Below are 12,042 nucleotides of genomic sequence, written 5' to 3' on the forward strand. Positions count from 1 at the left end.
ACACTTCATGGCCACCAAGAAGAGAAATCAGCCTTGTTCCTTTCTCTCCAATTCCTGGTCTAGTCCACAAAAGGTCGGCTCTGCTTCTATCCATAGATGACCATGAGAATATATTCTTTAAACAAACTCTTTAGCTTGAGCTATCTCAAGTGGGTTTCTGTATCTTGCAACTGAAAGAAGCTTGGCTAGAATGTCAGGTACTAAACTCTTGTTTGTCCTGGTTTCTCAAGTTCAGCTCCCAATTTTGATTCAGATTCCCAGATTCATAGCTCATAAGGAACACCAGGATAATGGCTCCCTGGATGCATACTCAAAAAAAGTCACCATCCTTTCCCCATCTGCTCCCCACTATAGGTCCGGGTGGACTTCCGGCCCAGCTTCTCCAAATTGTGACAAATGTGGTCATAATAAAAATCAACCTAAAGGTGAATTTGCTTTTCCCAAGACTTCAAATTCTCAGTGAATTCTGGCTTCAATCCAAGGTATAAGTCAGCCCCAGAATGAGGCCCCAGGGAATGAGATGATAGAATCCTTATGTTGCATTCTTTTTTCCTTCCCGAAAAGCAGATGTGCACTTTATCAGATGCCTTTTTATCATCCCAATCATGTTACTAAATTGGAAACTTTATGGCTTTGCCTGGCTTTGCCTGGCTCCTGCGCCTCAGTCCTCCTCCTCGCCCAGCCAGCGTCCACTGACTTCTGTCCTCAGAATGAGCCCAGGCCTGGCTCTGGAGCCAGCCCTGACCTTGGTCAGAGGGATTTAAGCAGTTTGGGCTCAACACTCAAAGGTCTCAGCGGCACACTGCCCTTGCCTCCAGTCTGGCTCTAACCTGATTTTGTGGTTGGGTTTCTGCTTTATTTCTGAGTCTTGTTCCTGCCTTATTCTCTGGGGTCAAGTCTCTGCCTCAGTATCCTCAAGAACCAGTGGTCTTTACCTTGTTTTACTGAGGCTTCCACCATGGAACTGGAAGCCTATTAAAGTCCTCTCTGATACTATTTGACTGGTCCTCTGCCACCTCACACCCTGCATCCCCATAGCCCTGTTTTGCTCCCCATCAGGTCCTTTGCCCCAGCATGCTACCCCCAACACCAAGCCCTTGTCTGGATGAGAGGGGCCTTTGCCTCCAGATGTAGGTTCTGCTTGCCAGACAAACCTCCTCTGGGCGGTGGATGACTGCCCCACACCAGAGGGAGTTTTTGACCCCTGGTCCTGCCCCTTTCGGCCTACCCCATTCCTTTGCTGCTCTCAGAGCATCCTGGATCTTGTCCCCAGAGATAACAATAATCATCTCCATCATTCAAACTTAATCTCTTTTATGATGGATTCTGCTGTATCCTTGGTACTGAGGACATGGGGTCCCTAGTAAACATTTGTTATATGAAGGAAAGGAAGAATGGAGAATGGGAGAGACGGAGGAAAAGTGACTTTAATCATGAGGGTGATGTTAGAGTGGCAGCAGAGCTATGGGGGTGGACACAAGGGGAGAGTTTTGGACACAACAGAGTACCGAGTCCAGGAAATGGCGACCAAGTTCTAAACTGGGAGCCAAGGAGAAGTCTCCTGGGAGGGGCAGAGGGTAAACTGAGTGGTCAGCTGGAGGGCCCACAGGTCTGGGAAGAGGAAGGGGCTAAAAGGAGTCCCTGGGGGAGTAAACCGGAACTTGCAACTATCTCTCTGGCTTGGAAAAGACCAAAAGGCCACATTTTCCATCTTGGAATCTGTACAAAGGGCCAAGTAGAGACATACTATTGACTATGTGGCCAAAGATGCCCTTTGCAGACAGTCCCTGTAAGGTGATCTGGGCCTGCTCAGCCCAGGGTACCACCCGCAGAGCATTTCTCTCATTGCCACTCCTGATCCTAGGTGGGGTCTGAGAAGCACTGCACATTCAAACAAACAAGCCTAACCCTAACTGACTTCTTGGGTGAGCATGTGAGGCTACCATGCCATCCTTAAGCTCAGGGCCTATCTACAATTCACAGGTGTTTGTCTAGCACAATTTATGTGCCCAGCCTGAGAACTAAAGAGGAAAGTCCAAGACCAAACACAGGCAACTCACGACTGCTTATAGTCTGGTCGATGGAGCCAGGCAGACACTGAATGGAAACCTGAGACTAACAAAGGGCAGGATGAGGTGCAGCTCCCATAAGCCTACTTGGTTCCCTTGTCTTTTACCATCACCTCTCAGGTGTGATGATGGAGAGAACAAACCTTCAACAACTTAAGGGAACAGGGCTAGTGGTGACATAAGTGGCTGTTTCTAGAAGCTATGAAGTGTAGAGGTTAAATGTAGGGCCTTTGACATTACACAGATTTAAGCCCTAATCTTGGCTTTGCCAAAAACTAGTTGTGTGACCAAAGACAGGTTATCTACCTCTCTGAACATTAGTTTCTAATTTATAAAATGGTAATAACAGTACTACTATGTAGACTTATTGTGTGAAGATTAAATGAGATCATGTATATACAGCATTTTATTCATAATTAGCACTCAACAAATGGAAGATAATATTATTCTTTTTGTTGTTGTTGTTAAAGAGGAACCCACATCCAATCCATTTTCAGATCTCTCGTTGGGCAACTTTGTGATTCTAGAGTTAGACTCAGGAGGAAGAGGGAAGTCTTTATGTTGGGGATTGATACAGGGATTTCTCATATGCTGGTTGGGATCCAAATTCAAGGGTCTGATTAGAGAACACCGGTGCAGGGCCAGGCCCAGAGACCCAAGAAAGGACCCAGCAGAACACCGCAATGAAGAATAATTTCAAGAGTCCCAGGCGTTTAGGGAGTGTGGGGTCTAGGACACAGAGGTGGACCAGAGACAGAAAAGTCAGCAGAGGGAAGCCATGGTGGCTATTATTTATTGGTGTCAAACCTTGGGACAAGTGCTTTACCTACCACACTTACTTAATCCCCTCTGCAAGGCAGGTACTATTATCCCATTTTACAAATGAGAAATGAATTGCCCTAAGTCACACAGCCAACAAATACAGAGCCAGACTCCAAACAGAGCCTGCTTGACTCCAACATGTCTTTCTACACTGCAGTCTTACAAGGCCCAGATGTCCACATGAGAAGAGCATCTTCAACGGTATGGAAGCAGACAGAAAAAGACTGGGGACCAGTTTCATAACTCAGGATCCACTGAGTAGTTACACCTCTTGAAGTTGCAAGCAAAAGTGTGTATGAGTGTGTACATTTTTCTTAGAGAAGTGCTCATAATGTTCATCAGATTCTCGAAGAGGTCTGTCAACTTCCAAAGGTCAAATACAACATACTTAAAGAAAAAAGTCTGCAGGCCTTATTCTCGGGGCCCTTTGCCTCACCCAGCTCTTGAGGAGTGGAAAAGAAGGAGATGAGTAAGAAATGTCCCTGATGACCTCTTGTCTTTCTCCAGCTTTCCAAACCAGGGGCCCCAGCGGCAGAGGCCACCAGATTCTGCAGAGATGACACCTAGCTTTGCATGATATGAGAGAAGACAGACTTGAATTCAAAGAGCTGCCCCAGCAAAGGTTTAACCACTCATCCATTCCCAAGCTCAGAGCACTATCCCTTCTACAGGATGACACAGGCAGCCACTCACTGCCCCATTTCTCACCTGGACACTTGTCAGTTACCAGCAATCCCACCCCCAACAAAGAAAATTAATGAAATTAGGAAGCCATGTTTATAAGGCTTGGGGAATGTATCTCCATGGGGTTAAGGGCTGAAAAATCACAGCCTGTTGATGAGGCTGCTTTAAAACACCCCCTCCCACAAGTTCTCTCAAGATCCTCAAAGCTAAAAATGCTTTGGGAGCAGAGACGTGTTGGGTCTGTCTCTCTCCTTTTATTTTTTTTAATTGTTGTAAAAATACATAACACAGCATTTGCCAGTTGAACATGTTTCACCTGCACAATTTAGTGACATCGATGACATTAATCATGTTGTGTCTCTTTTGAGACCCTCAAGCCTCAGAAAGCAGAGCCCAAAAACCCAGAATCAAAGTCCCCTGACTCGGGGCTTGTAGTACCTTGGGGTATTTCATGGGTAGTCATTATTAGCCTTTTATGCCTACATTTAGCCCTGTGATGCCTAGTGGTTTTTGGCCCCCTCTTTTCTCTAGCCTGAAACACCAGCGCTCAAATCCAGAGCCTAAACTGGCTTGAAAGAGATGAAAATGTGATTTCATCAGCCCCTCTATTCATATGAGGACACTGAAACCAGGTTAGGGTAACATGTGCCCTTCAAAGTTATGGACAGAGTAGAAAACGAAAGTCTAGGAGTCAAAGGGCCTGCCAGAGAGAAGAGAGCCCAGGACTCAGAGGTGCGATCCAGAGAGCAGAAGAAGTTATCCCAAGTTAGCCACGTCTTTGCCTCACTCCAGTTAATTTATTATTTTGGACCCTGATGCCCAAACCCTTGGTCTTATGCAGATGCCCTAAACAGATAGCAGGAGTTTAGGAAGTAAAGATTTAGAGCAAGGTTGGTTTCTTAAATAGAGATGGATGTGGCCCAGTGGCTCAGAATAGAAGAGGCGGGGAACATCAGACTCCTGCAGAGCCAATAAGTAATTAAAACCGTTTCCCTTTTCAGAGTCCTGATTACAAAGATCAAGAAATCAGATCCATTATCCGGACGGAGATAACTGCAGGAAGAGATTTCCTCTCCAGATCTTCAGACCCTTGCGAAGATGGGAGTGTTCCACACTGGCTTCCTGGGCTCTTTCGGGAAGAAACAAACTAAAAAAAGTCCAAAGCATCAATGGCACAGGCTTCTCCTCCACATCCTGTGTGGTTAAAGGAGGAGAGGTGTCTGAGAACTCAGCACCGGGGCTGGTGGGTTCTGCAACTGGCACATCCAAGAGGATGCCAGAGGGTCAGAGAGTGTGTGCATGCCTGCGTGCGTGTCTGTGTGTGTGTCCGCTAAGTACTTCCTTCGCTACACAGCTAATCCGATTAGCTGCTTTAGAAAACTCTGCAGTGTTAATTCAAGGGCCTCATTCATAGAACAGCTTGGCCTATGCTTGCTCAGAACTCACATTCTTCTCACTGCAAATAAAATGCACACAGAAGGACTTTCTCTTCCTGAAGAATTCGCTCATTCCTCCTTGCCCCCGCTCCCCCCTCCACACACCCAAGATGCACAGGCCCTCTTAGAGAAGGTGTCTGGGTTCTGTTTTGCTGCCACATCCTCACGCAGCTTCCATGGCAGGGAAAGGGCCTGTCCAAAAATGAGAGAGAAATAGAGCTCTCTCCATCCCAAGCACAAAATTAGCTGAACAGTGCTGCCAGCCCAACAGATGGTCTTCCACAGCTGGCACTTGCTCAGTAAAGAGGGATCACCAGTGCACACCAGTGATAGAGCCTGGGATAAGTCATTTGCTCTCCCTAAGCTTTCATTTCTTTATCTGTAGAACGGGGACTTTGAGCTGAGGGAGTAGCTATAACAGAAAGCTGGAAGGAAGGAAGCTAGGGGCATGTATACACACAAGTGTCCGTCAACAGATGTGGTATATCCCTTCAATGCAACATTGTTCAGCCATAAAAAGGAATATAAAAGTTCTGCTACATGCTACAACATGGATGAATCTTGGAAACACTATGTTGAGTGAAACAAGTCAGACACAAATGGGCAAGTGTATGATCCCAATTACATGAAATATCTAGAATAGGCAAAGACGTAGACACAAAAGTAGATTAGTGGTTACCAGGGTCTGGGGAAGAGGGAAATGGGTAGTTATTGTTTGACGGGGTACTGAGTTTCTGTTTGGGGTGATGAAAAACAGATAGTGGTGATGGTTGCACAACATGGTGAATATGATTAATGTCACTGAATTGTAAACGTAAAAATGTTTGAAATGGCAACTGTTTCATTGTATATATTTTACCACAATAAAATTTAAAAAAAAAAAACTGCCAAAAAATGGTTAAATGGTAAATTTAAAAAAAAAAATATTTTTACCACAGTAAAATTTTTTTAAACAAAGTAAATATTTAAACAGACCAAATGTTTAAAGATCTATTCACAAAGTGGCTCATGGCATAATTGTTTCTAATAGGAATAAAATTTAAAAAAAAAGAGAAGAAAGGGAAACAACCTTCATGCCCATCTGTAAGGGATTAAAGCCAAAACCAAATCGATTGCCATCGAGTCGATTCTGACTCATAAAGACCCTATAAGACAGAGTAGAACTGCCCCCATAGGGTTTCCAAGGCTGTAATCTGTACCGAAGCAGATTATCACATCTTTCTCCTGACGAGTGGCTGGTGGGTTCGAACCACTGACGTTTTGGTTAGTCGCTGAGCACTTAACCATTGTGCCACCAGGGCTGCCCCCATAAGGGATTAGTTAGATAAATTATGGTCGAGTTGCACACTGGACCACTACTGATATAAAAGACTAAGATGAACACAAGGTATGGCATGAAAAGATGCCTATGATTCATTGTGAAGTGAAAAAAAACTAAGTTGCACAAAAAAACCCATGCCCGTGGAGTCGATTCCGACTCCTAGCAACCCTACAGGACAGAGTAGAACTGTCCCATAGGGTTTCCAAGGAGCAGCTGGTGGATTTGAACAGCCGACCTTTTGGTTAGCAGCAGAGCTCTTAACGACTGAGCCACCAGGGTTTCACAAGAGCATGTCAAATAAAATCCCTTTTATGATTTTAAAATCTATGTATGCACACCACCCAAGCATATTAAGATTGGAAGAAATTTGGCAAACAGATAATGATGGGGATCTCTGGGGCTGGAATAACAAGAGATTTTCACTTTCCACTTTATACATTTTGAGCTACTAGACTTTTTTTAAACAACCAGCAGTATTAGTTTAATCAGCAGAAACAATTTAAAAAATTCCCATCCTGAAAATAAAATAGCTATTCTAGATAGATGTAAAATACTACTGGCCCTCAGAGAAAAGTGATCAGGATAAAAATGACCTCGCCATAAAAACACACTGGAAAACACAGGCACACACGTGCACGCACACACAGACACAGGGAGAGTGAGCAAGCTTGGGAGGAAGGAAATGTAAGGTACATGTCTTCAAAGATGCCTTGCCCAAGCACCCAACATTCACTCCAGCACATAGCAAATTTCCTCCACTCTCTACTTTAACCTTACATCCTCCCAGGTCAATGTCCTCTCTGAAAATACTAATAATAATGAGGAGGAAGAGGAAAAATGGAAGGAGGAGGAGGCAGAACTGATATTTATCGAGCATTTATTATGTGCTGGGTACTGTACCAGAGCCCTGGTGGCGAAGGTTAAGAGGTCAGCTGCTAACCTAAAGGTTGGCAGTTTGAATCCACCAGCCGCTCCTTGGAAACCCTGTGAGGCAGTTCTACTCTGTCCTATAGGGTTGCTATGAGTTGGAATCAACTCGATGGCAACGGGTAACGGGGCACAGTGCTAAGCACTTAACATGTATTCTCTCCTTTTGATCTCACAACATTTCTCTGAGGTAAGAATTATTACTATTCCTATTTGACAGATGAACAAACTGAGGTCCAGAGTTTCTGAGACACAACTCAAGGATTCAAGTCCAGACAGCCTGACCCTAAAGCCTGTGACTGTAACCAAAGCTTTAACCACCCTTCCAGGAGCAAAGCCTTGTTGGAGCTCTTGATCTCTTCTCAGGATCCTGCAAGATGGTGCTGGGGTCTTCCAAACAGTCTCTGTCTACCTCTTCCTTCTTTCCTCTCCACCAGTGTTGGCTAGTGCCTTCTAGCTACAAGGTGTTGGTCTACCAACGCTGACTATGACATAGGCTCTGCTCTCTATCAGCTCACAGGGGAGAAGGAAAGAGAAGGCAAGCACTCAAGTTCTTAGACCATAAGGCTGATTAGGTCCGCCCTGAGGGAGGTGAAGGAAGGGCTGTTAGGATTCTCTTCACCGCAGCATCCTCAGGCTAGCTTCGTAGCACGTAACTGGCCTCTCCAGCAGCTGGGCACACAGATAGCATGGTGGCTGACCACAGCCCAGCCTCTCACTGGCATCTCTCACTCACATCTGGGCCCCCCAGCTGTGCCATGGCATATACCCCAAAGACAGCAGATTTAGGGGCAACCCTGAGCATTCATAACGGTGGATGCTGTGCAGGCCCAGAGGGTATGAGTGAGGTCCCCAAGCCAGGGAAACCGAGACCCAAAGGCCTTAACGGATCCACATGGACACTACTCCTGCTTTCCAAATCAAAACTGTACCACACAGAGTGTAAACTGGTACAACCATTTTGGAAAACCGTTTGACAGTATCTACTAAAGCTAAACTCATGCACATCCTGTGACCCAGCAATTCCACTCGTAGGTGTATACCCAGTATAAACGAGTGCTTGCATCCACCAAAAGATATGTACAGGGATGTCTGTAGCAGCTGTATCTATAATAGCCAAAATCTAAACTGCCCAAATGTCTGTGAACGGAAGAATGAATAAACTCGGCTACATTCATACAACAGAATACTGCGTAACATCTGGGGCAGGGTAATGTGGTGCGTTCCTTACCTGTGCTATGTCCCGTTTTCTCCATTGGCTGCTTGGCCCAGTCTCTGGCCTTGTCTATGTGAAATAACTTCAGGTCATCTTCATCTAAAGCAATGTCTCCCCAAAAGACAGCTGGGAAGAAAAAACATAAGTGGGTCAATTTAAGCTAGAGATCAAGAAAATAGATTTACTAACGTCCCAAAGGGCTTTGAGGGTTGGGTAGCAAATGCCAGAAAAGACAGTCTGCTTAATCAAATCTCCCACTAAGCTTAAGCGATAGGGCTAGTAGAGAAAGAGGCATGACAGGTTCTGTGCCACAGGGCTGGGAGCCCGACCTCCATGAGAATCAAAGTGCTAGGTCTGTAAGGTATTTTTAAAGGTCACCTATCTCATCCTCGTTCTAGGCAGCTCTGGGCAAAAATACCACATACAGACAATGGTTTCTCCCTTCTTCAGTCTCCAGGATGCTTAAAAAAAAAATACTGTGATAAATTATATTATTGTTCACAATATTTGCTGCCTTTTCCTGGGGGAAGATTATATATGTCTGGCCCATTGATGTCAGGATTAGCCACATGACTTGCTCGGACGAATTGCAAGTGAGAGGAAAGTTTAACTCACTATGTCCTCTTTTCCCTTTCCCAGAAGACAAGCTAGGTTCCAGATTTAAAAAAAAAAAAAAAGTTGCCTTCAAGTCAATTCTGACTCATGGAGACCCCACGGGTGTCAGAGTAGAACTGTCTCACAGAGTTTTCAGTGGCAGATTTTTCAGAAGTAGATTGCTGGGCCTTTCTTCCAAGGTGCCTCTGGGTGGATTTCAACCTCCAACTTTTTGGTTAGCAGCCAAGTGCATTAACCGTTTGCATCACCCAGGGACTCCTCTTTATCCTGATGGATACAGAAATTGGTATCAGAAGCGATACGCTACCATAACAAAAATCCATTGGCTTTGGTTCAGGTAGTGAATGGCAAGGAAGCTGTTACTGAAGGCTGGAAGGAGGTGATCCGTGTTATGCAGGGATGATGCACTTAGTAAAGCTGTTGACTGCGTTCACTGGAACGCAGATGATGAACTCAATGAGCTTACAGTTTTAAGTGAAGATACTGACAGTCAGAATGTTAATAGCATGCCTTGGTTACTAATAGGTGTGTTTGACAAGGTACTACAGGAAAGAAAAGGGCTCAAAAAAGAATTGGCCAATTTGTAAGGGAAATGAAAAGGAAGAGAGAGTCCAGAAATTCAAGGCCTTGGAGAGTTGGAAGAGGCAACCGATTCTCATCACTAAATAAAAGAAAACTGAGAAGGTCTCAGAGTAACACAAACTGATTAAAACTCAGCTGTGTGATGTGGAGAAATGAGAATGCTCAAACATTGCTCGTAGGAATGTAAAATGGTACAGTCTCTATGGAAAACAGTTCCTTGCCAAGTTAAACTTATCATTGTTGTTGCTGTCAGCTGCTGTCGAGTCAGCCCCCAACTCCTCGTGACCCCATGCACAACAGGATCGGACTGTTGTGACCCATAGGGTTTTCATTCACTGATTTTTTGGAAGTAGATCGCCAGGCCTTTCTTCCTAGTCTGTCTTAGTCTGGCAGCTCCGCTGAAGGCTGTTCAACATCATCGCAGCACGTAAGCCTCCACCGACAGGCGAGGAGTAGCTACGCTTGAGGTGCATTGGCTGAGAATCAAACCCAGGTCTCTGGCATGGAAGGTGAGAAGTCTACCACTGAACCACCACTACCCCTGAAACTTATCACAAGACCCAGCAATTAGACTCTAGGTTTCTCCCCCAAGAGAAATGAAAACATGTCCACACAAAGACTTGTACTCAGATGTTCATAGCAGCACTTTTCATGATAGCCCCAAACTGGAAACAACCTAAATGTCTATCAGCTGGTGAATGGATAAACAAAACGTGGTATATCTATACAATAGAACACTATTCAGCAATTGAAAGGAACTACTGACACATGCTACAACCCTGGTGGCGTAGTAGTTAAGAGCTATGGCTGCTAACCAAAAGGTTGGCAGTTCAAATCCACCAGGCGCTCCTTGGAAACCCTGTGGGGCAGTTCTACTCTGTCCTACAGGGTCGCTATGAGTCAGAATCTACTTGAAGGCAATGGGTTTGGTTTTTTTTTTTTTTTTTTCCTATATGTATGAACCTCAAAAACGTGAAAAAAGCCAGAGGAAAAAGACTGCATATTATATGATTCCATTTATGAAATGTCTGTCATTGTTAGTTGCCGTCCCGTTGATTCCGACTTATGGCGACCCCATGCGTGCAGAGTAGAACTGCTCCACAGGGTTTTCAAGACTGTGACCTTTTGGAAGCAGATCATCAGGCCTGTCTCCTGAGGAGCCTCTGGTTTGATTTGAGCCATCAACCTTTCCGCTAGTGGTCAAGCATTTAACCATTTGTGCCACCCATATAGCAACCATGAAATGTCTAGAAAAGGCAAATTTATGGAGCTAGAAAGCACACTAATGGTTGTCTAGGGCTGAAGGTGGAATCAAGGCTTAACTGCAAATAGGCACAAGGGAAATTTTGGGGTGATGGAAATGTTCTAAAACTGGATTGTGGTGACAGCTGTACAGACTATAAATTTACAAGAATCATTGAATTGGACACGTACAATGGGTGAATTTTACAGTATGTAAATTATACCTCAATTAAATCTGTTAAAGAAAAAAGCTTCAACCTGTGGCCAGGACCAATAAAGCTGGTGCCCAGCAAATGCTTTCAACTGAAAAAATTGTGCAGATAAAGGTGGCAAAACCAAACTCATCGCTGTCAAGTCAATTCTGACTCATAGCGACTTTAGATCACCAGGTCTTTCCTCCAAGGTGCCTCTGGGTAGACTCAAACCACCAACCTTTCAGTTAGCAGCCAAGTGTGTTAACCATTGCACAATCCAGGGACTCCAAGAAATGATTTTTTGGAAAGTATGGTTCCAAAAGAGCCACGAGCCTGGGCTACAAGAGACTGCAACTATTTGAGACTTAAAATGATGCTTGGGCTCCCAACCTTCTATGGGAAGGAACCAGGCTGAAAGAGCTGCTCCTGAGGAGGGCATATTCTTCAATGTCATCTTCAGATGTGGACAATAAGAATAATGGGAAGGAAGGATAGGAGCTCCCAGAGTGTGGCCCCAGGGCCACGGAGGAGATGGAATCAAGTCTTAATCAAATCAAGAACATTTCCCATCCTAGAGGCCCCTCACACATCTGTCCAGCCTGATTTCAGAATTTTTATGGATTTTCGTGGACTAGTGACTGCTGCCATCTCATTCGTCTCCTTTCCAAATGGAAGAGTTTGTTACAGTTATCCTGTCCCTGATCCATCATTGTGTGTTGAGCATGTATGTGGGGGCAGAGGGATATATATAGATATATATATAATCCAAACCAAACCCATTGCCATCGAGTGGATTCCAACTCAAAGCAACCCTATAGGACAGAGTAAAAGTGCCCCACAAAGTTTTCAAGGAGTGCCTGGTGGATTTGAACTGCCAACCTTTTGTTTAGCAGCTGAACTCTTAACCACTATGCCACCAGGGTTTCCATAAATA

At 44.7% G+C, this 12,042-nt stretch overlaps 1 protein-coding gene across 1 annotated transcript in view; it reads right to left on the bottom strand.

The window, feature by feature from the left end:
• The window catches only part of TLL2 (tolloid like 2), a 174,762-nt gene that overhangs the window by 109,155 nt on the left and 53,565 nt on the right, over positions 1 to 12,042 (bottom strand). The window contains exon 2 of the mRNA XM_004369972.2: positions 8,491 to 8,601. Within this exon, the coding sequence (XP_004370029.1) occupies positions 8,491 to 8,601 (111 nt within the window). The remainder of the gene's footprint in view (positions 1 to 8,490; positions 8,602 to 12,042) is intronic.

Source organism: Trichechus manatus, unplaced genomic scaffold (genome assembly GCF_000243295.1).
Source record: "Trichechus manatus latirostris isolate Lorelei unplaced genomic scaffold, TriManLat1.0 scaffold00007, whole genome shotgun sequence".
Taxonomy (NCBI): Eukaryota; Metazoa; Chordata; class Mammalia; order Sirenia; family Trichechidae; genus Trichechus; species Trichechus manatus.